This window comes from Piliocolobus tephrosceles, chromosome 7 (genome assembly GCF_002776525.5).
Source record: "Piliocolobus tephrosceles isolate RC106 chromosome 7, ASM277652v3, whole genome shotgun sequence".
Lineage (NCBI taxonomy): Eukaryota > Metazoa > Chordata > Mammalia > Primates > Cercopithecidae > Piliocolobus > Piliocolobus tephrosceles.
In genome coordinates, this window is record NC_045440.1 from 67509636 (window position 1) to 67537110 (window position 27475).

General features: G+C 45.5%; 1 protein-coding gene and 1 non-coding gene across 2 annotated transcripts; one reads left to right on the top strand and one right to left on the bottom strand.

Annotated features, from left to right (window-relative positions):
• The first annotated feature begins 320 nt into the window (after positions 1-320).
• VXN (vexin) lies at positions 321-27246 on the top strand. Its single transcript, XM_023222376.2, has 6 exons — positions 321-526; positions 4752-4807; positions 14178-14331; positions 18845-18906; positions 22290-22387; positions 24632-27246. Exons 1-6 carry the CDS (start codon positions 457-459, stop codon positions 24813-24815), a joined length of 624 nt encoding a protein of 207 aa, XP_023078144.1. The 5' UTR covers positions 321-456; the 3' UTR covers positions 24816-27246.
• Positions 9722-9828, bottom strand: LOC111549286. The gene has a single exon (XR_002733674.1). It is a non-coding gene; the product is annotated as a U6 spliceosomal RNA (small nuclear RNA).
• Positions 27247-27475: the final 229 nt, after the last annotated feature.

The following is a 27475-nucleotide window of genomic DNA, read 5'->3' on the forward strand; positions in this document are numbered from 1 at the left end:
AAAAAAAAAAACTCTTCATTTCTGAAATGAGAAAAGGAATTGCTGGTACCAAAATTCACGTTTCCTTTTTGGTGGAAATTCTCCAGCCAAGCTTGGCGCTAACGGAGTAGGCGATTTCACTTCATCGTCACCTCACAAAAGACTTCCAAATTCACTGCGGCAGACACCGCAAAATAAAAATGTTAAATACATCCTAGCTGGGAGGGGATTGAAGCCTCCAGGCTCAATCAAAGGTTTGCAATAATAGGATTCATTTAAAAAAAAAAAAAAAAAAGGACAGATGGGTTTAGAAAATGTTGCAGTGAAGACTGGAACGAGATGAGCTCACAGCACCAGCCTGTCTTTTGTGGACCCGCACAATGATCCCTGAGCCAGACTGGATTAGGATGCCTCGCGACTAGGGGTCCAGAGACAGAGGCCCCCAGTTGCCAGGCACTTCGGGAAGAGAAGGCTGAAATGATGCATCAGATTTACAGCTGCAGTGACGAGAACATAGAAGTTTTCACCACCGTGATTCCTTCCAAGGGTGAGTGAAATTGCCCTTGTCCGTTTCCTTAACGTGGCATATTAGGCAGGAGGGGAAGGACAGTCACATGCTGCCTTACTACGGTTTATCCTCAGGTCTCTGGGGTCTGACGGACTCTCTGTTTTGATGGTATTTGATTTTTTGAAGGGGGGAAAGAGGCACAAGGATAAACATCAATCACTGAGAAACAATCCATCAAGGGGAGGGCGAGAGCAGCTAAATGCTCACTGTTTCATTAAATTCAGAACCAGCAGTCCAGTACAACAATGGAAGTGACAGCAAGCCATTGCTGCAGACACAGGTGAAAACAAAATCTCCGGGCTAGATAGAGACTTTCGTTTTTTCCAGTGAGCAAGTGGGTTCTGAAATGAGAACAGCTGGCTTAAAAGTATGACTTCTAACTGTGCCACGCAATGTGCGGAGAAACACTCCCGGCGGCTGCTTGAAGTCCAATGAAGCAGAGAGCGCCCTGACCCTGGGCTGGCTTCTCCACAGAACCCAGGGCCACCTTGCAAACTTAACCTGGAACTAATGCTGCCAGAGAATGCGACACGAGAATCTGGACTCTATAAGCTCTTGTGGTCCTCAGTGAATGGCGTTAAGGGCTTTGTGTGAGGGTTCTGATGACTCCAAGTGTCTGGTTCCTGGGCAGTCCCCTCACCCCCTCCTAAGCATGGCCCCCTCTCCTGCCGCCTCTGCTCTTTGCCTGCGCTCCTGTCTTGCCCCCTCCCATCCATCCCCATGACTCAGGCTTAGCCCCTGGTCTCATTGTCAGCCTTGAATGAAGTGGGCTGGGTGTTTGCTGGTGTTGTGAGTCCACATTCAAACAATCCTTTCTTCCCCTGTGTCAGCCGCCGACAGGGCCATTGCACAGCGGGGGAGGGAGAGATTCCGTCCGTTTGGCCACAAAGAGACAGCCTGCGGGACATAAATTAAGCTTTAGACATTTACTGCCAGATCCAGAGAGAGGGAAAAGAGCTGGGAGTCTGCCGCCCACGTGCAGGAGTTGGAATTCCCTCTGGAAACTCTGAAAGTCCAAGTTGACCCTGGGAATCAGCAGTTTCGCTTTTGGGTGGAACTCCTCTTACCCCTGGATGTTCACAGTGGCATTGGTTCTAAGAGGGCACAACTGAAAATAACCTAAGTGTCCATGAAGAGGGGAATGGTTAAAATGTGGTGCTGTCATGCTACGGAATACTATACATTGTCAAGAGGAATAAACTAGATGTATGAACATAGGTAGATCTAAGCATAATGCTGAGTGCCAAACACGCAGGCTGAAAAATTATATATGTATGATAGCATTTCTGTAAATTTGAAAATATAAACCAATACTATACGTTGTTTATGGATATGTATCTACAGAAAAATACTAAAACATAGACCAGAAAGATACAGATAAAAGTAGTGATCTCAGTAGTCTTGGGAAGCTAGGGAAGGAGAATTAGGGAAGGGTAGAAAGAGAACCAAAACATTGCCTCTGATTTTGTATTTCTTGTATATGAGAAGAAAACAAAGTAGAAGCAAATATGAAAATGTTAAATGTGTTTTATTTTCTATCATTCATTCCGCTTTACAAAATTTTTAAAGAGAGAAAAAGTGAAAGACCAAGTGATTAAGGGACTGCTGCCACTTCTGCACTGTTTGACCTTGGGCAAGCTGCTTAACCTCTCTGGGCCTGAGTTTCCACTGCTATAAACGGGAGAAACAACTTATCTTCCAGAATCATATGGGGAATAAATGAGTACATATATAAAGCATTTAGAACAGTAGCTGGCATGTGGTAAGCACCATTAAATACATCACTTACAAAGTGATTTCCAATTTTATTTTGTATTTAGAATAATCAACATGATCAGTCAAAGATAAATATGTAATCTTATGTTTTTTCCTTGTCATTTTCATTCATGGCCACCTCCTGGTATTAAACAAAGTATTCAGTGGTATTCACGGACATTTCACTGCTCAGGAAGCTGTTCTCTAGAAAAGGATTATGGCCATTTTGTATTTTATCATGGATGAATTAAGTCCACCTCTTCTCACTTCTTGCCTGGTCTCACTGGCCTTCTCCAAAGCCTCCAAGCAGAGGGCTCTCCGTGAGAGAAGACCGCGCTAGCAGGTCTTGAGTCGCCGCTCATGAGACAGAGTGATAACTCTTCATTACATTCCATATCCCCTAACTGTACAAATAGAGTCGCTTGATTCTATCTAACAAGGGCTCCTCCCTGGTGTGCCGTTTCCCAAAGGCTGCGGGTTAGCCATGCTTAAGGATGTTCAGTAACCAAATCTTCCCCAGTACAACCTCGGCAGTACGGGCAGTGCAGCCTGGTGGTTAGGAGTGTGGGCCTTGTTCCAACATCGACTGTGTGGCCCCTCTATCCCTCAGGCATCCCCATCTATGCAGGGGAGTTCACAAAGAGTAGCTACCTTGTGAAGTTGCTCTAAAAGAGATAAACAAGCCATCACCCAGGGTAGTGCAATGTGAGCCATCATTACATTTATTGTTTTTGTATTATATCCCTCTTTCCAACACACACATATTGAGTTCAGCCCAATACCTACATACATACTTTTTTTAACTGAGCCATCTTAAAACCTCCCCAAAATATGGCAATAGCAAATATTATGTTGCTTCTTAAGTATTTTGAAAGGCACATGACATAGACCAATCCTGTAACTGAGAACATGTGTGTGGTTTTACTTTCTTGAAAGGATGAGAGCCCTTTAAGGGAAAGATTTCATCAGCACAATTCACAGTAACTACAATAGATAAACGTCGTGGTTTTATGAAAAAGTTGTGCCAGAAGTTATTTCAGTGGATTTAACTCTGGGTGAACAACACCATAGCATTCAAAATAATTCATTTGGGATAAGCAACAATGGGGAAGGGGCGGTGAGGGGAATTGGGGAACAGCAGGAGGAAACGTGGAATGTTCCAGAAAGAGAAATCCTAACAGAATGCTATCATCTGTAGCCATCACCTACTCCTCCCACCTTCCCTCATCTTGCAGAAAAAGAGGAAAATCATAACTACCTCTGATTCCTGGGAATTCATTCCTCATCAGGTGCTAGACCAAGGATTTTTTAAGGATGAGTTCCTTTAATCTTTGCCATAGCCTTCTGAGGTGAGTGCCATTATGATTCCTGTCTTGAAGGGAGGAAAGTGCGACAGAGAGAGAGAGAGATTTACCCAAGTCCCATAGCTGGTAACTGGCAAAGAATCAAGTTCAGATTCACACCAAGCCAAGGGAGGGAGCCGGGAGCTCTGGCTGCTAACCAGCATTCGTTTCTGCAGGCTTCTCGGGCTTTGCAGAAGATAACAAGGCCAGCACTCGTCTGTCACTCATCTGATATTTGACATGAAGTCATTTCTGTTCTAAGCCTGGCAGGGACATGGTGGGATTTAAGTTGTAGGTGGATCATCCTAGCAGCAACATGGAAAACAGACGCCTGGTGTCTCCATTTTCAACAAAATCCACACCTTTTCCCAACCAAGTAACATTTTTAATGGTTAATTTATTTAAGTATTTTTATAATTCTGGTAAAATATGCATAACAAAATGTACCATTTAAAAAACTATTTTAAGTGTACAGGTCAGTGGCATTAAGTCTATTCACATTGTTGTGCAACCATCACCCCCATCCATCCTATCGCTTCTTCATTATCCCAAACTAAAACTCTGAACCCATTGAACACTAACTCATTCCCCCACTCTTCCAGCCACTGGTAACCACCATTCTACTTTCTGTCTCTACAAATTTGGTTTTTTGTCCTTTTGTTTGTTTTTCTGTCTCTATAAATTTGACTACTCCAGGAACCCCATATTAAGAGGAATCGTAGACTATGTGACCTTTTGTGTCTGGCTTATTTCACTTAGTACCATGTGTTCAAGGTTCATCCATGTGTAGCATGTATCAGAATTCCATTCCTTTTCAAGGCTGAGTAATATTCCATCACATATAGACACCATATTTTGTTTATTCATTCATCTGTTGGTGGACATTTGGGTTGTTCCCAAACTTCAGCTCTTGTGAGTAATGCAGCTATGAACTCTGTACTCAAGCCAAGTAACATCTTCAATCGCAATGACCCTGTCTCTTTTTCCCATCTCCTCCTCTATGCCCCTGCCTCGCCAGAGATTCAAGCCTTCTTAGTGTTGTTACTATAGCTATGTCAGCCTCACTGGTGTTGTCTAAAACCATTTCTCTCTCTCTGTCTTTGCAGTATCCAGTCCAGCCAGAAGAAGAGCCAAAAGCTCTCAACACCTGTTGACCAAGAATGTAAGGAAACTTTAGTTTTGATGCTGTTTGGTTGCCTTTCATTTAAAAAGCAATGCCAGGCTTCTTCACTCTCCCTCCCCAGCTCTCAGTGGCCAGGAGGGTTTCAGTGTTCCGTGTGGTGGGTGCTGCAGTCTCTGTTCTCCACTTAACCAAAATAATTGACAAATGTCAACCAGACACCAAGTGACCCAGACCTGGACCTCTTATTCTGCCATTTTCTCCAGGCACAGAGAGTAAGCCTTGTTTTATGCACACATTTTTTTCTTCTTGTTTAAACAGAGTCCATGATATGGACATAGCATTCCTGATCTAGGTGTTTTCCTATTGTTGGCATTCGTAATGTTCCATTTTTTTTTTTTTTTTACTTTTATTAATAGCACAGCAATGAATGTATTTATTTAAAATACTATTTTTTTTTTTTTTTTTTTTTTTTTTTTTTTTTGAGACTGAGTCTCGCTCTGTCACCAGGCTGGAGTGCAGCGGCGCAACGTCGGCTCACTGCTACCTCCGCCGCCTCCGGGGTTCAAGGGATTCCCCTGTCTCAGCCTCCCACGTAGCTGGGACTACAGGTGCATGTCAGCACGCCCGGCTAATTTTTTGTATTTTAGTAGAGACGGGGTTTCACCACGTTGGGCAGGATGGTCTTGCTCTCCTGACCTCGTGATCCACCTGCCTTGGCCTCCCAAAGTGCTGGGATTATAGGCATGAACCACGGTACCTGGCCAAAATACTATTCTTTTGGATTAATTCCTTAGAGCATAGGCCTCAAAGTAGAATAAACATGTAAAAGGATAAGAACAATTTCATCCATCCATCCACTCCTTCATCAAATATTTGCATTCCTATTGTGTGTGACAAACATTGTGCTAGATGTAGAGAATTGTGATTTGCTCAAACTAGTTCTTTTTACAGTTTTGTCACATACTGTCAGGAATTCTGAACAACTGGGGGGCTTCCAGTAGTGCTTGTCCATTTACCACCAACATCACCAGCATTGGCTTTCCTCTTTTTGTATTAGTTTTGCTGCTTTAACACGCATATGCATTACTCTAAAATTAGCTTACATGTCTTTAGAGCCTAATGCTGTGCAATTCCCATTTTATATATAAATATCTTTACATAAAAACTGTCAATACATCTTTGCACTTTAAAGTTGAAACTGAATTGTCTCCTCCTGGTTGTACTGGAGTTTCTATTTCTATGACAATTTTTCATAGGATAGCATTTCAATTTTTGAAGTATCTCAATTTTCAAAAGCCTATTCTCCATTAAAAATGTTTTTCGACTGGGCACTGTAGCTCACACCTATAATCCCAGCACTTTGGGAGATTGAAGCAGGAGGTTAGCTAGAGCCCAAGAATTCGAGGCCAGCCTGGGCAACATAATGAGACCCCGACTCTACAAAAAAAGTCAAAAAATTATCCAGGTGGCCAGGTGCAGTGGCTCACGCCTGTAATCCTAGCACTTTGGGAAGCTGAGGCGGGCGGATCACCCGAGGTCAGGAGTTCAAGATCAGCCTGACCAACATGGAGAAACCCCATCTCTACCAAAAATACAAAAATTAGTTGGGCATGGTGGTGCATACCTGTAATCCCAGCTACTCAGGCTGAGGCAGGAGAATTGCTTGAACCTGAGAGGCAGAGGTTGCAGTGAGCCAAGATTGTGCCACTGCATTCCAGCCTGGGCAACAGAGCAAGACTCCATCTCAAAAAAAAAAAAAAAAAAAATTAGCCAGACATGGTGCTATGCTCCTGTTGTCCTAGCTACTTGGGAGGCTGAAATTGAAGGATCATGTGAGCCAGGGAGTTCAAGGCTACAGTAAGCCATGGTCATGCTACTGTACTCCAGCCTGGGCAAACAGTGAGATCCTGCCTCAAAAAAAAAAAAAAAAATTAATGTCCTTTGAATGAAATGGAGTTTTACTAGTTGTTGTTTGTATATAACATGTACATATACTATACATGTAAATATATACATGTATATAAATGTATTACCTTTTTATTTCCAAAAACAGTATATGCTATATAAAATTTTATACAATACAGTAGTCCCCCCCTTATCTGCAGGAAATACGTTCCAAAACCTCTAGTGGATGCCTGAAACCATGGATAGTACTAAACCCTGTATCACTATGTCCTCTAAATCTAATAACCGGGATGGCTACTAAGTGACTAACAAGTGGAGGTTGTCCACAGAATGGAGACCCTGGACAAAGGGATGATTCATGCCCCAGGAGGGGCCATGTGGATTGGTGTGTGATTTCATCACACTGCTCCGAATGGTGCAAAATTTAAAACCTATGAAATATTTCTGGAATTTTCCATTTAATATTTTCAGACTCTACTTGACCAAGGGTAACTGAAACCATAGATGAAAGGGGACTACTGTATACTATCAGCAAATCCTGACAAGCTACAGAAGAGAGGAGTTAGATGTGTAGACTTCAGAGTCAAATGACCTGGGTTTAAATCCCAGTTCTATCCATTTCTAGCTATGTGACCCTGAGCAAGTTGTTTAGCTATTGTGGAACTCAACTTCCTTAGCATTAAAATAAGGATAATAAGAGAACATATCTCAAGAACTATGGGAAGGAGCAAATGATTTTTTTTTCTTCTGCAACAAAAGCCACATTTATTTTTTTATTTTTTTCTCTTTTTTCTTTGGCAAATGATTTAATGCATATAAAATGTGTAGTCCAGAGCCTGACACGTATAAGCATTCAATAAGTATTGGGCATTTTTTTCTTTTTTTTTTTGAGACAGGGTCTCACTCTGTCACCCAGGCTGGAGTGCAATGGCATGGTCTTGGCTCACCACAGTCTTGACCCCCTGGGCTCAAGTGAACCTCCCTTCTTAGCCTCCCAAGTATATGGGACTACAGGCATGGGCCACCACGCCCAGCTAATTTTTGTACTTTTAGTAGAGACAGGGTTTCACTATGTCACCCAGTCTAGTCTCAATCTCTTGGACTCAAGCAATCCCCCCGCCTCGGCCTCCTCCCAAAGTGCTGAAATTTACAGGTGTGAGCCACAGTGCCCAGCCAGTATTTTTTGTTTGTTTGGTTTTGGTTTGTTGTTGTTGTTGTTGTTTTGTGTTGTTTTGTTTTGTTTTGAGACAGAGTCTCACTCTGTCGCCCAGGCTGGAGGGCAGTGGCACCATGTCGGCTCACTGCAACCTCCGTCTCCTGGGTTCAAGCAATTCTACTGCCTCAGCCTCCTGAGTAGCTGGGATTACAGGCACCCATCACCATGCCCAGCTATTTTTTAAAATATTTTTAGTAAAGACGGAGTTTCACCATGCTGGCCAGACTGGTCTCGAACTCCTGACCTCAGGTGATCCGCCCACTTCGGCCTCCCAAAGTGCTGGGATTACAGGCCCCGGTTTTTTTTGTTTTTTTTTTTAAGTGAAAAATTTCCATATACTAAACTATATTATGCCTTATTGTCTGATAATGTACTGCTTTGCAATTTGCTTCTTTCTATTAATAAATCTTGAATATCTTTCTATGCCAATTCATCTGTATAGCTTTACCGTATTCTTTTTTTATATACACAAACATTTTAAAATCTTTATTATTATTATTACTATTATTATTTTTGATAGGGTTTTGTCATGTTGTCCAGGCTGGTGTTGAACTCTTGGGCTCAAGCAAACCTAGTGTCTCAGCCTCCCAAAGTGCTGAGAGTACAGGCCTGAGCCCCTGTGCCTGGCCTACCTCATTCTTTATAGCGGCTGTATAATACAATATTGTATGAATGTGCTATAAGTTTTTTTACCCAAACCAAACCTGAAGTTTTCTAGATTCATTATTTAACCAAATTATCGATAAATAGGGTTCCCCATTTTTTTCTATTAAATAATGCCATGACAAATTCTTGAACATATTTTTGTGTTCTTAAATGATTCTGAGGATAAAGTCATAGATATGAAAATCCTAGGCCCAAGGAGATAAACACTGAAACAATTTTATAGCCATTGACAAATTTCTAGCAATTACGTTTTAAAACAGCTTTTCCAGAACAGCTGAGTCTATACTGTGTGGCATCAATGTTGTTAGTCTTTGACAATCAGATAGGTAAACATATCCTGTTTAATTTGTACTTCTATAATTATTGATGTGATTCTTTGTCTTTTCATAGATGTATTGATAATTTCAACATTTTTTTTCCCTACAGGTTTCTTACTCATATCTTTTGCCTATATTTCTCTCAGTTATATGCCTTTTCCTTATTTTAGATTTGGGGGTATTTGCGCAGGTTTTTTACATAAGTATATTGCATGATGCTGAGATTTGGGCTTCCAATGATAGCATCGCCTAAGTAGTGAACATAATACCCAATAGGTAGTGTTTCCACCCTTTCCCCCTTCCCTTTCTCCTCCTTTTTGGAGTTCCCAGTGTCTATTAGTTCCATCTTTGTGTCTGCGTGTATCCAATATTTAGCTTCCACTTATAAGTGAGAGAATGTAGTATATAGTTTTCAGTTTCTGTGTTATTTTGCTTAGGATAATATCCTCCAGCTGCATTGCATCCATGTTGATGCAAAGGACATGATTTTTCTTGTTTGTTGTATTGGTTTTTTTGTGTTTTTTTTTTTGTTTTTGAGAGACAATCTCACTCCGTTGCCCAGGCAGGAGTGCAATGGCGTGATCTCAGCTCACTGCAACCTCCACCTCCTAGGCTCAAGCGATTCTCCTGCTTCAGACTCCGAGTAGCTGGGACTACAGGTGCCCGCCATCATGCCTGGCTAATTTTTTTTCATATTTTTAGTAGAGACGGGGTTTTACCATGTTGGTCAGGCTGGTCCCAAACTCCTGACCTCAAATGATCTGCCCGCCTCAACCTCCCAAAGTGCTGGGATTACAGGTGTGAGCCACCACGCCCAGCCAATTTTGTTCTTTTTTATGGCCGTGTAGTAAAAATATGGAATACTTCATGAATTTGCGTGTTACCCTTACACAGTGGCCTTGGTAATCTTCTCTGTATCATTTCCATTTTAGTGTATGTGTTGCTGAAGCAAGCACTGTATGCCTTTTTCGAGAACCTTTTGTATATTAAGAAAGAGAAGGGTTTCTAATGGATGGAAAACTTGATTGTAGGGAAACTGATTCTGATCATTCTCATGGTCCCTCAAAATTCAATCCCAAAGTCTAGAAGGAAAATGCTCCCAACTTTCAAGGAGCAGTGGGTGAGGTATTCCCAAAAATTGAAAGAGAAGTAGTTGTCCGTGGGTAATTTGGAGTTTAAGAAAGTTTCACCACAGATCTTTCAGTCTTTTTGGTCAAGAAGTTTGGCTCTTGTCTTCCCATATTCAGTCTTCCTCCAGGTGGACAGCGCAGGAGTGCTCTCTGGCCTTTTGAACTTGCCTCTGAATTTTTGATTTCCCCTAACAGTTAGCTTAACCCTGCCTCTGCTTGTAAAACTCAGCCCCAGTCATACAGACCATTCAAATTAGAAGACAGGCAATGTCTTTTAGTCCACCTCCTCCTTTTGCAGATGGGAAAAGTGAATCCCAAAAAGGAAAGAATTGTCTCTGGTCTCTTGTGTCCCTAACCAACTGACCCTTGGCTTCCCTTTGAGTCTTTGTCTTCTCCAACTTGGTGATCTAAAAGCAATTGTGATTGGTTATCTTGATGAGGAAAATAATTCTTATTTTGCAACTGTACCCGTATTTACAACTTCCTATGGCCTCAAATTTGTATTTGTATCTCTTCTCATCCCTTAGACTACCATGTGGATGGATGTCAGGTTCCTTCTTCTCAAATATCTCTTTCCTCCCCGAGTGATGTTTAATGTCAGCTTTCCTTCCTCTCTGACTCTTCTTGAATTGTATTTCTTCCAAATTCAAGGCAAAGCCTCACACTGTTCCTTCTCTAGACGGTCTCTCCAGTCTTTAATTTTTTTAATTCTTAGACAGTTTTATTGATATTTTGATCATCCCAATGCCCACTATCATAGGACTAGCTCAAGGAGATAAACTTACACAAAGATGTGGGTCAGTTAAGCCTTCTGGCATGGAGCCATGACAATGGAGATTTGTGGCCCCTTTAGAATAAGCAGGCGGTCAGCCATCAGAAAAGATGGATAAATGAGATTGCAAAGGTCACATTCTTCCCAGATTTCAAGCTTGTGAGGAGAAATATTTGTGGGGTTCTCCTGATTTTTTGAAATGCACAGAGTGCCGGGCACGGTGGCTCGCACCCATAATCCCAGCACTTTGGGAGGCCGAGGCAGGTGGATCACCTGATATCAGAGTTCAAGCTCAGCCTGACCAACATGGTGAAACCCCATCTCTACTAAAAATACAAAACTTAGCCGGGCATGGTGGCACGTGCCTGTAGTCCCAGCTACTTGAGAGGCTGAGGCAGGAGAATTGCTTGAACCCGGGAGGCAGAGGTTGTGGTGAGCCAAGATCATGCCACACTGTACTCCAGCCTGGGCGACAGAGTGAGACTCCGTCTCAAAATTTAAAAAAAAAAAAAAGAAAGAAAGAAAGAGAAAAGAAATGCACAGAGCAACCAATTGCACTTGCACTTGAAAATTCCTATCTGGATGTAGGCCCTTTCTTTTTTTTTAAGACAGGGTCTCACTCTGTCCCCCAGGCTGGAGTACAGTGGGATGGTCAAAGCTCACTACAGCCCCAACCTCCTGGGCTCAGGTGATCCTCCCAGTTCAGCCTCCCAAGTAGGTGAGACCACAGGCACGTGGCATCACACCCACCTCGTTTTTGTATTTTTTGTAGAGACAGGGTTTTGTCATGTTGCCCAGGTCTTGAACTCCTGGGCTCAAGCCATCTGCCACCTCATCCTCCCAAAGTGCTGGGATTACAGGCATGAGCCACTGCGCCCAGCCTGAATGTAGGCACTTCTATGGGTTTACCAAGAGCATGCACTTAGGAGGCATGAAACCATGGTTCTCATCCTGGCTCTGTCCCTTACAGTTCTGTGGTCTTGAGTAAGACACATGGCCTCTCTTGGCCTCAGTATCCCTATGTATAAAATTAGGCTAGAATTGGGCTAGAACATTTGTGTGGATCCCCTCAGCCCCAAAGCATTGTGATTCTCTATTTTCTCGGTCTTCTTGACTGTCTTTCTAACTGCCTATCAGCAATCTAGGCAACAAATAAGCAGAAGTGTGAATCAAAGATGTCAGTGGATGGGATCCTGAGGCTTGTGTGTTAGTTCGTGTCTTCTGCTTTTCCTACCTTGACCTCTCTATGACCAGCAAAGGAGTATTACTTTATTGTGGTAACGCTTGTTACTCTAGTACATTCCCCGACTTCAGCTGACAGTCTGCTGACCTAGAAAAGGAAACTTCCAGCATTCAACCCTTCTCTGTCCTCCTCCCTGCTCATTAATATCCCATACCACCATCCTAATTCTCTAATCTTGCTCCTATCCTCAGGATGTAAAGAGCCTCCTCTCAGACCAGTGTATTCTAAGATCACCAGCAGCAAACTCAGACTGTGTCCTATAGACCAGAAAATAAACCAGGCTGCCAGGAGCCTTTCAGGAGGTCACATCCATCCATTCAGCTGTCTGTTTCCTGGGATGGGCCTAATCCGCTGAGCTGCAGCCATCTCAGAGCCTCTGTCATTGTGGAAAATGAGAACCAAGTATCAGGCCCCGCTAAGAAACAGGAAGGCTCAGAGCTGGGCCCATCTCCTCTTTCCTTTCCTGCTACTGGCATGCTTTGGTGGGCTGGAGGAGGCATGTCCCCAGTCGCGACCTAGGAAATAGCTGGCCTCCTTGCCACCCCCAGGAAACCTCCTACATCCATCTGGCTGCTGGGCTGAGCGGCTAATGTCACTCCACTCTCTCCCTCCCCATTCTCCCTCCCCACCATGCAGAGAAGAGATGGGGAGGTGGTGGTTCTTGTTCCTGAAAGGGAACATTTGTCTCCCTTTCAGAGGAGGAAATGTTGGAAGGCAGCGGCAGTCTTCCTGTGGACTCCAGGCTTCACATCCTGCCTTACTTCCTCCTTCTACAAAGTGGGTCTGAGAACTCCGCAGCAGTCCTCACTCCTCCTCTCTGAGAGCGATGCTGAGAGAATGAAAATAAAATCAGGAACAGCTGTGATGAAAGGGCTGCCCACCCCCCCCCACCCCCAGAATGAATGACCCAGTGTCCTGCCTATATATAAATATGCAGGATCAGAGCCCAAACTACCAAGATTCCCCTTCGCGACTCTCCATAGTAAGATAAAATGGCTACTATTTGTCTCAAGTTTTTACACTTAAATTATCTCAATGATTTAAGTATTTTTATTACATTCTTTTCCAAAAAAAAAAAAAAAATACCAGCTGGGCATGGTGGGTCACGCCTGTAATCCCAACACTTTGGGAGGCCGAGGCGGGCAGATCACGAGGTCAGGAGATCGAGATCATCCTGGCTAACACAGTGAAACCCCATCTCTACTAAAAATATAAAAAATTAGCCAGGCATGGTGGCGGACACCTGTAGTCCCAGCTACTTGAGAGGCTGAGGCAGGAGAATGGCGTGAACCCGGGAGGTGGAGCTGGCAATGAGCCGAGATCACACCACTGCACTCCAGACTGGGTGACAGAGTGAGACTCCATCTCAAAAAAACAAAAAAAATTTTAAGGCCCATTTTGGTGGACTCTAACAGAGTAACTTCCCAATATAACTACTCAGCAGGTGGTGATGACTGAAAACATTTTAGCTTTGGACCCTTTGTTCTGGCTTATCAAGATTTCAGTGCACAGAACCACACTCAGTGGAAATTCATCTCCCAGCTCCACCCTGACCCAGGCACTCTGCTCTGGGAAGTGGGGGCACGGGTAGGAGAGCATCCCGTGCCCCCTGCTCCACTTTGCCACCAGCTTCTTTCTCTTTAAAAATCTGAGACTAAGTTGGGCCTGAGCCCTCTCCCTAGGTCTTCGCTCTGCTAGAGCATCCAAAAAGTTGTCCTCTGCATGAACAAGGGTGTTGTCCACTCAGCTACAAAGACTGTTTAAGACCTCGATCTCCAGAACTGCTGTCGTTTCAAGGCCTGTCCTATTATCAAAACACGTCAGGCGACCGGGCAGCTGACCTGCCCAGATCTCTGGTCTGATGGCCCAGGCTCCTAACTCTGTGAAGGGCTTGCTGTTGAGGAACACCCCTGTCCCCTCCAGAACCCTCATTTGCTTGCCCCATGGCACCATTTGGCAGTCTGAAGTCAAATAAAGCAGCCACTTCTGGCCGGTTTCCTGCCTAGGTTTTGTCGCTGCTACTAGAATTCACTGGAGTCAGGAAGGATCAAGAAACTCGCTCGACGCGAGCTCCATCTACAAAGCTCCCGCCCTGGGGGCCATATGGGTCCCGAGGCCCGAGCAGAGGAGTGGGCTAACCGCGCTTCCCCCGCCCGGCAGGTAGTGATCGAGTCGGACCTGTACACGCACCAACCCCTGGAGCTGCTGCCCCACCGCGGAGACCGCAGGGACCCGGGCGACGGCCGCAGGTTCGGGAGGCTCCAGACCGCGCGGCTGCCCACAGCCCACCCCACCAAAACCTCTGCCAGACACGGTACGTGAGTCCCGGCCCCAGCTTCCCGCACCTCCCTGGGCGCAGGGACCCACTCAGAGCCACCCACACGCCCAGGTCAGGGCAGCGTTGGCGGTGGCTGAGGCCTCAGTGGCGCCAGGTGACCAAGCACCTGTGCTTTCCCAAGTAAATGCTGTTTCCACCACAAAAGCACCTGCTCTCAGGCCTTACCTTACTTAGCCCCACACATTTTCTACCTATGAAACAATCACTCCTAGGTGTGCGTAATGAGTAAATACTTTTTTCTTCTTTTTTTTTTTTTTTTTTTTGGTTTGAGACAGGGTCTCACTGTGTTGCCCAGGCTTGGGCGCAGTGGCAGCAATCACAGCTCACTGCCCTGGGCTCAAGCCTTCCTCCCGCCTCAGCCTCCCTGGGACTACAGGTGCACAGCCACCATGCCCAACTAATTTTTTTTAATCTTTAAAAGACGGGGTCTTGCTATATTGCCCAGGCTGGTCTGGAACTCCTGAATGCAAGTGATCCACTGGCTAAGGCCTCCCAAAGTGCTGGGATTATAAGCATGACCCACTGAGATGGGCCCTTATCTACCATCTTGCTCCACAGGAGGCCCTACTTTATTCTAGAGATAGTGTAAATCAGAATGCTCTGGGGGAGAGAAAATCATGACCCATGAAGCAAAGGAGGCTCGCATAATTTATTTAACAGAGAGAGAGAGAATGTGTGTGTGTGTGTGTGTGTGTGTGTGTGGAAAATTGTACAGGCTCTTCATAAACTGCCATCATAAAATCTTACCATTCTAAATTTGAATGACCCAAACAACAATCTATAACAAGAATGTAGGAGTAAGTTTGTCTTAAAAACTGGAAACATTATAGTTTTACCTTGGATGCTATTTTTTTTTTAATGGCTTCCACCCCAAGCAGCTAACCAGGAATCTGCCTCTAGCCCACCCAAGTCTATGATGGTATTTTGCCTTTAATTGCTGGTTTAGGTTATTTCTGTTATGCCCACAACCTAAAGTTATTCATATTTTAACTCCAAAAATACACAATAGAAAGTACAGGGTGTCCTTCGGAAAGCCTTTGGGCGTTGGCAATTTTGTATATTACAAGAACTGAAATAAGACTCTACTGAGTATAGTCCCTTCCTCCATCCATCTTTGAGTTTTCCCTTTGTAGATGCTAGACCAGGCCAGCAAGATTTCTTTGATTGCTAAGAACCTAATCCTGCTCCTCTGATCCTTTGCATAAGAACTCATACATCAAGCTATTCTCTATTAAGTGGTTACATACACTTATATGTATGCAGAGTTTGAAAGCATTAGGAAAACCACAATCTGCCTTGCAAATTAAGACGAGATAGATTTTTCTCTGTGTCTATATATAGGTGGGTGGGTGGGTGCATGTGTGTGTGGAAAGAAGAAGAGACAGAATATTTATCTTTTCTATAAAATCATAAAGTGAGTTTAGAGCCATGCTTCTCAAATTTTAATATGCAAAAGAATCACCTAGGAATCTTGTTTTTATGCAGATTCAAATATAGTAGGACTGGGTAGGCCCCAAGATTTTATGTTTCTAACAAGCTTCCAGATGCTGCTGCTCTGGGCACAACATATTGAGCAGCAAAGATTTAGAGATGATCTAATGCGTGGTTCTCAAAGTGGAGTCCCGGGAGCAGCAGCAGCAGTCCCCGGAAAATTGTTGGAAATGCAAATTTTATGGAATTAGAAACTCCAGGTTTAGGGCACATTAATCTGTGTTTTAACAACCCTCTCCCCACCACCCTTCACTGCCCCCGCCCCACGTGATTCTAATGCACCCTGAACATAGACAGCCTCTGATTTACTGCAATTGCCCCTCTGCCAATTTCCAGAAGAAACTGAAACCATAGAAACTGTTTGACCTAACCCAAGGTCGAACTGCTTGTAAGCAACAGAGCCAAGATTAAATCTCAGGTCTTTTGATTCCTTAGCTAGTGCCTCTTCCCCACAGGGAATGTCTTTCCAACTGTCTAGTTTTAGGGATCACTTTCATTCCTTTCTAAGTAGTTTGTGGAAGCTTGGGCTGCCTGAGTCAGTCTTTTATTCTAAAAGACAAGAGCAATAAGTTATTGCAGTCATGCAGGAAATATGCCAGTGAGGTTTCAAAAAAAAAAAGAGAGAGAAAGAGACTGGGCTGGGGATTGGTTCAATTCCTTCACCTCCTCTAATCTGATAGATCCCGGGGGGGGGGGGGGGGGGGGAATGTTTCTGAGTCAAAGCCAGACCATCCTCCTGTCAAGAAAGGTGCCTGTCTCCAGGGAGCTCACATTTTGGAACTGCTTTTTTCCTGAGCCATAGACGGCACCTGGACGCAGTAGTTGTCTCACCTGGGAGAAAGATGCTCTGGGGTGTCTTGGGAATTGTAGGACCTCTGAATGCAGAGACCTGACTGAGAAACTCTCAGGTGCCTGGAAATGGGGCAGTCCCCAGGCCTGGCCTGGGAGAATTGGCTGCCTCCAGGACTTCTTCTGAGATGTCCTCAGGCACCTCAGAACCAACTTGTTCAAGCCTTTCCTCCTTTCTCAGTGGGAGCTATTATCCTTCATCCCAGCAAGTCCCCAGGATGTTTTCCCTAATGCCACCTTGTCCTCCCCACCCCTTCGACATGAAACACTGACAGCATCAACTCCTAGGTATTTCTCTTCTAGCCCTCTTGATACCTACCTCGAGCTACCCTGGCTCCCCCTCCCTTCATCTTGACTGTGTAGAGAACATCATCAGGGAAGGGCCCAGCCTCCAGCCCCTCCCACCAGGCTACCAGAGAGGTCCACTTGGAGCAGAAATCTGCCCCTGTGCGCCCTCAGCTTTAAGTACTGTGTCCGCTCCTGGCCTCTGCCCTCCAGACCACACTGACCTCTCCAAGGCTACCTCCTATGACACCCCTGTCCTCACCGTTCTATCATGTAGAACAGCCCTGAGCCGCGGAGTAGTTCTGTGACAGCTCCATGATATCCTGCTTCCCAGGACTTTCCCTGACACTGTTCTCTCTGCAGATTGCCTTCCCTGTGTCTCTCCACCTCACAAATTCCACTTTCTCCTAGCCGGGGTAGAGGGTTCCTCAGTCAAGCCTCCTTAACCCTGAAAGACCACCCAAAGTCAGTTCGCTACTCCCTAAATCACCCTTACCTGGCTTTATCATAACTGTTATGTATCTCTAAAGCCTCGTTTCCTTGACTGGAAAGTACAGACTATTCCAGACCAGCCTGGGCAACATGGCGAAACCCTATCTCCACAAAAATTAGCCAGGCATGGTGGTGTGCACCTGTGGTCCCAGCTACTCCAGAAGCTGAGGTAGGAGAATTGATTGAGCCCAGGAGGTTAAGGCTGCAGTGAGCTAGAGATTGCGCATGCCACTGCACTCCGGCCTGGATGACAGAGTGAGACCCTGTCTCAAAAGAAAAGAAAAGAAAGGCTGTGGTGAGGATTAAATGAGGTAATACTTTTATGGTTTGTGTTCAGTACAGTGCCTGGCGTACAGACAAAAATGTAAGCTGCTATTATTATTAGTTATGCCAGGGCTCCATTCATTATAGTTTAATCTTGGTAGTCTTGTAATACTTGATTTCATTTGCATTAAGGTATTTTCTTGTGGGAGGGGAGTTATTTCTAGATTCTGTAGTACAGTCAGATAGGGCTTGTCCTGGGACACCTGCCCCAGAGAGACCTGTGCTGAAAGCCAGCTTTCCCCTACATTTTGTCAGCTACCTCAGCTCAACACCTGAATCCTCAGAAGCTTCAGGGCAAAAACTACTCAGAATTAGGTTGGGGCATCAGGAATAAAGGCATTAGAAAGAAGGTTCCCCAAGGTTCTCCATCCATACCTCTCGTAAAGCCAGTGTCCCACGATTCTGATCTGATACACTCCAGTCCTTCCACGTTATGGGGCTGCACTTCCTTCCCAGCACACGCATGAAGTGTCTCTGCTCATTTTTAGAGGGGTATCCAGAGCACCGTGTTAAATAACTGATCCCAGCTCTAAAGACTTAACTCTGATAACCTCTTTAACCTCTTGTGATCTGAGGCCTTGGGAAGGAAGGAAGAGCTGAAGGCACATTCTGAGCACCTACTGCATGCAGACACAGTGCTAAATGATCCACATGTGTGATCTTATTTTTAAATAGACTTTAATTTTACAGCAGTTTTAGGTATACAGCAAAATTGAGCTGAAGGTACAGAGGTTTCCCATATACCTCCTGCCCCCACACACAAGGACAGCCTCTACCTATCAACATCCTCTACCAGAGGGATATGTTTGTTATAGTTAATGAATGTACATAGACACACTGATCTTATTTAGGCCTTAGTTCCAGCTCCCCTAGAAGAGTGACAGTTGCCTCATGGCCTGACCCTCCTGCCTGGTTTTGCTGCTTGGTACAAAGGCCTTTAGAAATTCCCTGCCATGGTTGATTGGCTAACAAGGTAATTGATGCAGAGCCAGGGGGAGGCAGAACACAGAGTACCACTGAGTAATATGTCCTCTGTTCAATGTTGCAGTGGGGATTTCTGAACCCAAAACATCAAATCTGTGTGGGAATCGAGCATATGGAAAATCTCTGGTAAGTAAAATAAGCCTGCTTAGTTGTATCTGTTGTGCATTAAGCTTCTGGTCATGTCTAATTCTCCTGTGCCATGAAGAGAGACTCAGTGTTCTTTGTTCCAGGCCTGAGGATTATTAGAAAAGCATAACTGGCTGTTCTTTGCTCCTAAAAGCTCTCAGTTGGCTCTAATTTGTGCCCTTGTGGAACATCCCTGGCTGCTTCTCTCTTTCTTGTGAGAGATTCAGCTCTTACGCAAACAAAAGAAGCTATTATCCAATAGACATCTTATACATGGTGGGGGGTGGGGGGGATGGGCTGGTTTCTATCACAGGACCCTGCCAGGTAGAAATGCCTGACTAATTCCCAAGCACAGTCACAGGGGAAAAGAGATGTGAGGTTCTCACATGCTATGAAACACAAAACACCGGTGTCTTAGTTAGCACAGACTGCTGTAAGAAAATACCATAGACTGGGTGGCTAAAACAACAACGTCTCACAGTTCTGGAGGCTGGGAAGTCCGAGATCAAGATGCCAGCAGATTCAGTGTCTGGCAAGGGCTTTCTTTCGGGCTTGCAGATGGCCACCTTCTCACTGTGGGTTCACATGGCCTTCCCTCTGTGCATGTGGGGAGAGGGAGATCCCTGGCATCTCTTCCTTTTCTTATAAGGGCACTGATCCTATCATGGGATCTCTACCATCATGACCTCATCTAAACCTAATCACCTCCCAAAGCCCCTGCTCCCAATACCATCACATCCAGGACTAGGGCTTCAACACCTTGTGGGGAGGTCCGGGACAAGCATTAACCACTCAGACTGGTCTGAGTCAGGCCAAAATGACCAAGCTTTTATGTTCCCTTCTCACTCCATCAAGGCATGTGGGCTGCACCAGGAAGGGTGTGACCTTGACAAGGTGGCCCTCTACAGCCAAGCCCACCTGAAGGAATTAAGAGCTTTCTGCTACCCACCCTGCTGTCCTCCCTCCCACAGCGGGGCAGCTGTCCTTCCTTGAAGGAGATGGAGTGGCACATCTCCAGGCCTATCAGTACATCTCTCTCATCTCTAGCCATGAATGTTGGGTTCCCTCTTGGTTAGCAGAGTCAGCAGTGGCTGGAAGTGAGGTCAGCTCAGGCATCCTAGACTCTTTGAATATCCGCTCTTAAGATCCGTAGGTGGTACAATGTGAGAACCAGAAGAGACCCAAGTTATTGTGCCAGGCCCTCATCGTCACAAACAAATTGACAGAGATATCGGTGCTTCGCTCCTGGTCTGGGCAGGAGACCTAATCCAGGAAATCTCATTTAGGTTATCACTATTCTAGGAAAACCACACACAGGGCTGTTTCCTCTTCCCAACCTGGTACTCAGGGGAAACCAGGAGGTCTGGGCGGTTGATGTTGAGGGAAGATTATCAGGCTGTGACAGTTCCAACAGCTGCCCTCACCTGAGCCAGAGAAAAAGCAAGGTCAAGAGGAGGCAGGTAGCCATGATCTTGGACTCACTGGCCCCAGCCCTTGAGCTGGCCCCAGACCTTAAGCTGGCCTCAGACAGTGTCCTTGGCAGACAGGCAGTGACAGCAGGAGTCCACAGGAAGCTGGGAGGGTATAGGGTGGTGATGAGGATATAGTTACAAAGGGAGGGAATAAGAATGAAGAGGAAGAGGCCAGGCACCGTGGCTCACACCTGTAATCCCAGCACTTTGGGAGGCGGAGGCAGGTGGTCACCTGAGATCAAGAGTTTGAGACCAGCCTGGCCAACATGGTGAAACCCCATCTCTACTAAAAATACAAAAATTAGCCAGGTGTGGTGAGCCATGCCTGTAATCGCAGCTACTTGGGGGGCTGAGGCAGGAGAAGCACTTGAACCTGGGAGGCAGAGTTGGCAGTGAGCCAAAATCTGCCACTGCACTCCAGCCTGGACAACATGAGTGAAACTCAGTTCCAAAAAAAAAAAAAAAAAAAGAACGAAGAGGAAAAGGAGGCAGCACAACAGACCCTTCCTCAGGCCTGGAGACAGTTGGGGCTGGGGTCCCACAGCTTATCAGAGATCCGTGACCCCAGCATGGGAGAGCAATCCAGGGCTCACACAGCTAAATCCCAGTCAGTGCTGAAGTGTACTGGGTGAGACTGGCCTAAGGACAGGGGAAAAGAGTGGGAACAAGACCTTTCACCCAGAGATGAGGGGTGTGGGAGTTCATCACCGGCCCATGGCATAACGGGAAGGAAGTGTTCAGATGGACCACAAGGTGGCAGCAGCTCTACCCGCAGTCGGCCAGCTTGGGGTGGGAGGAGGGATGAAGAAAGTGCCCTTGGAATTTCCCAGCGATTTTAGGAACGTGGTGACTTGAAGCCTTGGATAGGGCTTAGGGGGAAGAACACAGCAAGTGGCCTCTGGACTTAGCCCTGGTTAGGCCACTGGTTAATTTTCAGTTAACTCTCTATGTTCCTGAGTACTTGTCCACTCTTTGGGACGGGTGAGGAGGGCTGCCAAGTGGTCCAGTCCCAGACCCTGCTACCCGCATAGACGCTCAGTGCTGTGGGGACCTGAGGACAGAGAAAGATCAACGTGGGCCACCAGCCTCAGGGAAGGCTTCCTGGAGGAAGCAGCCTTAAAGGGGAGACAGATGAGGCCTAGAGCCAGAGGGTAAAGGAGGAGGTGATGCTGTGTGAACATCAGAGAAGGGAGCACCCGCTGCTGGCAGTGGAGCTACTGACACACACAGGGACCAATGGGAGGCCGAGCTGCATAGATGAGGACGTCCTGTGCTGGGGAGCCTGGAGGAATAGCTGCAGAGTCGATCTGCCCTGCAAGGTGGTTGGGCGGGGGTGGGGGTGGCTTAAGCTTCTAGAGTCCAAGGAGGGGCATGAGGAATGTGGTGGATCTGGTTGGAAGCAAGGAGGTCCGAGGTCACCGTCGCTTGAAGGCTGCAGCAGAGGAAACGGAGAGGCTGGGCTGGCCCTACCCTATGCAGCCTAATCAAAGCAAGAATCTGCAGAATTTAGTAACAAATTGGACACCAGTGATGATGGAGGTGTGAGGGTGGCAGTTGCCACGTAAGACTGAGCTGCGCTGTCTCCAGTTTCTCGTTTCTCTCTCCTGAGTTTCTCTAGGTCAGTGGCTCAAAGTGGAGTCCCAGGACTAGCAGCACCAGCAGCACCTGGGGAATTGTTAGCAATGCAGATTCTCAGGCCCACAGCAGACCCACGGACTCAGAAGCTGGGGTGGTGGGGTCTGGCACTGTTTATCAAGCCCTCCCAGGCAGTCCCATACCTGCTTAATGATGAAGACTATGTCCAGGTGGTGGTGGTTCCATTCAGTCATCCCCACTTGCAGACGGCCTCAGTCAGGGCCAGAGTGGGAAGGCAGATGCATCCTCACACTCCCTCCCGCTTCCTCATGGCAGATTCCGCCAGTGCCCCGGATCTCAGTGAAAACTCCGGCCTCTGCCTCGTTGGAGGCGACAGCCATGGGCACAGAGAAGGGAGCTGTTCTGATGAGAGGGTAAGTGCTGTGTCTCTGGCCCCACCGCCTGTGGCCTCCCACTGTCCTGATCCTTCCTTCCCCAGAAGAGCACCAGGCTGCCTGGTTGACAGACCCTGGAGAGGCTGACACAAACCCATGCCAGCTGCAAGTTACCTTTAATGAGGCCAATAATCCTGGGTCTCTGCAGCACCTCATCAACTGTTTCCCTAGGATTAAATGGGAAAGTTTTTCATGGTTTCCACTTCATTAACGCCACTCTTTAGGCATGGAGAAGTCATTTGGGAGGCTTTTTGGTTAATTAGATGAATGTAATCACAAGCCATATTCAGAACCTCCCATAAGCATGTGGGCATCATAAATGTCTCATGAGTAAGTTCAGGATCCCCTGCCCACCAGTTAAGAAGTGTGTCAAGTACAGAGGTTTCAAACCACACTTGCAACTGCAGTGTGACTACTCGCTTTTATCCAGAACCAGCAGCTAGGGAGGCAGGAGTGGATAACCCCCAACACCCCTCTGTGACACTGCCTTCTGCCTTGCACCAAGACAGTGAGTCTTCAACTCAATTCAGCACATACATGTATGCCCCGGACTACGTCCTCCACACCACAGGCGTTTCAGGGTGGCGAAGGGCTAGGTTCTTTTCTCAGATCTGCTTTCTAGCCTGGAACTGCCACCAACCCACCATGACTTCAGGCAAGTTATTCAGCCTTCCTGTCCCCATCCGTTCAAAAACAAAAAGGTAAAACAGGAATCACAGGGAGTACCCATCTTAGGGGGTTGTGGTGAGAATTAATTTTTTGTTTTTTGTTTTGTTTTGTTTTGAGAGGGAGTCTCGCTCTGTCGCCAGGCTGGAGTGCAGTGGCGCAATTTTGGCTCACTGCAACCTCCACCTCCGGTATTCAAGCAATTCTCCAGCCTCAGCCTCCCAAGTAGCTGGGACTACAGACGCCCACCCCCATGCCCAGACGATTTTTGTATTTTTAGTAGAGATGGGATTTCGCCATGTTGGCCAGGCTGGTCTCAAACTCCTGACCTCAAGTGATCCACCTGCCTTGACCTCCCAAAGTGCTGGGATTACAGGCATGAGCCTCTGCACCTGGCCTGAGAATTGAAAGAGATAATGTGTGGAGAGCTTAGCACAAGCTGTTGTCAACGTGTTTCAGGAAACTCATCTAGTAGTTGGGAAGCCATGCACTTGGGAACATGTTGGATGCACGCAGGTGGGGCTGCAGACTACACCGTCAGCCTGAGCACTGCACACTTTGAAAGCAATGGGAGGTCAGAGAAAGAACAGGCTAGTGAGGAGCACTTCTGAATGACAGAAGGTTGGCTAGAAAGAATTATAAAAACCAAGTCATGTGTCACTCAATGTATGGGGACTTAATTGGAAAAAACAAAATTTTTTTTCTTTGATTATATTATATCCAATAAATATCCAAAAAGATTGGATCATATTTATTTTACCATAATGAGGTACAGTTTTTAAGTGGCAATAACTGTTGCTGGCTGCTGGTGTAAACAAGCAAAAACTTCACTGTGCCATGACAGAGGCCACCCTTTCAGTCCACATGGCTGCATTGCAAAGGGTTCTAAATGACTCCCTTCTCTCTAAACTCAGTCATTGTCATTTCAAGTTGTTCCTGGACCCTGGTTACAGAAAAGAAAAGTAAGGCCACCATTTCTTTCACCTAAGGGGAGAAGGGTATAGGGAATGAACACATGTTGAGGCCCACAATGTGCCAGATGCTTCACTCTCTCATTTTCCTCCTCCAAAAAGCCCCTTGAGTTAGATGAGATTATCCCCATTTTGCACATGAAGAAATTGAGGCTGGTAAAGGTTAAGTCACTTGCCTGAGGTCACACAGCAGATGGGAAGCAGGAACCCATCCCAGACTTCATGCTTTTTCAATAGCTGCTGCTTGGGGACCTGTCCTTTCCAGCAAGTTTGTTCACATAGAGGCTGGAGAGGTAGGGATACAGAGCCTTTGGCAAGACCAGACCCAGAGCTGGGAGACAGGAGCAGAACTTGAAATCCTTGAACCAGTGTGTCCAGGGCCACCTTCTCCATTCACACCATGGGAAGCTTTCCCCAGGGGAAGCCGTTCCTGTGAGGGTCCCTACAGTGACCTTACAGCTATGTGGATCCTGGTCACGGAGGAGGAGCAGAGAAGATAGAGCTCTGGCCACTCTTCTCGAGGGCAAAAATGAAGTCTGGCTCATGAACGGACCACCCTCCCCACCCACTCCTGACTTTTCTTTAGATCCAGACATCTCAAGAAGATGACTGAAGAGTATCCAGCCCTTCCCCAAGGAGCGGAAGCCTCTCTACCACTGACGGGCAGTGCTTCCTGCGGGGTCCCCGGCATCCTCCGGAAAATGTGGACAAGGCACAAGAAGAAGTCTGAATACGTGGGAGCCACCAACAGCGCCTTTGAGGCCGACTAAAGGTGACCCTCTTCAGGTGCCCTGTTTTGGCCAAGGTTCCCCGAACAAGAGGAAAAAACTTCAGGATTGGAACTGAGCCACACACACCTCTGCTAGTAGCTGGTCCAAACCCATTATCCTCCCTCACTCATTGATCACCCTCGGATAGAGCACAGGAAAGAAATGTCCCTTGAAGGCAAAATATAAAACTGTCCCTTCTTAGAACTGCTAAAGCCATTGGTCTGAAAGTGACTTTGGGAGGTCATAAAGTTTGTATCTCTATCTTTAAGCAAAAAATTAAACTTTCCCAGCTCATTTTAAAGAACTCCAAGGAAGGAAAAAAGCAATTCCTCTGTCTTCCTTGTGAGTTGCTCTAAAGTGTGTGATTTTCTAGTGTAAATTGACTTTGAGGCACTTGTAAACACAGTGGTTCTTACTGTTTCCATTACTGCATTTACTTCACCTTGACAAGGTACAATTTTCAAGGACAAAGCACTATATATTAAGTCAGTAATTCTAATATCCACTTGAGAGTATACTCAAGGTTGATTTTCATGGCCATTTGGCATGATTGCATGAACTCTCTATTCTTTTATGTGCAGTTTTTCTATAGAAAAACATTAAAAGTTAAATGTTGACTGCTAATGTTTCCTGAAGTGGCATAGTCTAGTGGAATCAATCATCCCTTGCTTTGGCATAATAATTTGAACTTTTGAAAGTGCTTTCTCATCCATTATCTCTTATCTTCACAAAACCCCTGTGGAAGAAAGCACAATTATTCCCAATCTGCAGAGGGGGAAATGGAGGCCTTCGGAGGTTATGGACCAGATACCAGATAGTGGAACCAGACACCAGGTCCTTAGCTTCTCTCCAGGGGACTACCTGCTTTGCCTACTCTCTAGCGACTGATTTGGGGAAATTTTTAAATGGTGAGAGAGTGTGTCTCTGGGGGCAACCATTGAAGGGAAGACTCTGATAATGTTGGAACAAGTAAGGGATTTGAATGAAATACATTATTATATCTTATATGTTAGCTTGAACCAGAAAAAGTTGCCATTTTTGTAGGTCAAAAACAAGCATCAATTTCATATGGTTCAACCTCATATATGATACTATGCTTTTGTTCTATCAATGAAAATGTCATCATCAATTCCATTGTCAACATTAGTAGCCTTAAAACAATAACATAATAATAATGATGATAATGATGGTTACAGTTATCATCTATTAAATGTCTACTATGTTTCAGGCATGATACTAGGCAATTTATATGTATCATCCTAATCTTTCTAACAATTCTATTAGGTGGCCCTATCCATTTAATGGATGCCAATTCAAAGAGGTTAAATGATTAGACTAAGGCACCTAACTCACATGAGTGTCAGGCTTCAATGCCTGTGTTAGAGCTACTCCTTCACACAAAATAGTTCAAAACATACAGAAGGACCAAGGTTAATAAATGATTTTCATCCCAAACACTAAACATGATTGATGGGTAGAGGCTGCCTGAAGTGCTGTGTAGAGATGGAATCTGAGATAGAAGAATGCAGTGGTCAATTAGTAATGCTTACCCATGGAGGGATTAGTTGACACATGCCTTGTATATTTGTCATCTGTGGCCTAAACTCTGCCCCCAAAGGTTTGTTTTCTAATTCCGAGGTTTAAATTAATCTAGCTCACTTCATGAAACCAGAGATCCTATGGTAAATTCAGCCTAAGACAGTGCTGGAAATTGCCATATGTTGGTACAAAGAAGTGTTTGGCCACATTACAGGTCTCAGACTGAACTGCTATGTGTGACTGCTGCTCTATGCCTATGCATGCTTTTTTGCTGAGTTCCCTGTTTCCATATCTCCAGGTGAACCATAAGAAGGCAGAGGGTGGCTGAGAAGCCTGGGCTTCTGGGATTCCACCTTGCTATCTCTGCTCTTCAGCCATTGTTTTAGACTCTGAACACCTGATCCTCATACCTGAATGTTATTCGGAGACTTGGGCATCAAGTGGTCTTTTAAGAAGGGGCTGTCCCAAAGGACTGTTCAATAATCTTATTCAATAAAGATGTTGGAGTCCAGAACCAAGTTAGGAAGCAAACCAGTAACCTATGCTGGTCGTAACAGAGGATCCTACAATGATGTTTGTTTTTAAGACAGGATCTTGCTATGTTGCCCAGACTGGTCTCAAACTCCTGGGTTCAAGGGATCCATCCTCCCACCTCAGTCTCCTGAAAGCTGGGATGACAGGCACATGCCACCACACCTAGCTCCTTACAACCATTTATTTTAACTTATTTCATTTATAACTGATATCTTTCATTTGTATGTGGCAGCTAGAGATTTATATAGGATGGAAGTAATTTATTTTTAATTTAAATATTTCATGTTGAACTGTTTGCCTTGTATAGAACGTTTTATTTGGCCAATTCAAATAAAAATAAAATCTGCTTTGTTTGTGACATTAATGCACCACCGTAAGAGCATGCCTGAGGCTCCCTCATTGAATAAAAGTGGTGACTTTCACAAAGGGAAAGAATTAGGAACCTGGACCTCACTGCTCCTTTAAATGAGAGGGATGGTAAGAAAGAACCCAGCGTGTTCTTTCCATCCTAAGGCAATGTCTGGTTTTGATATTACGGGCACTGCTCAGCAGTTAACAGCAGGGTCACTTCTGTCAGGGCCTGGACT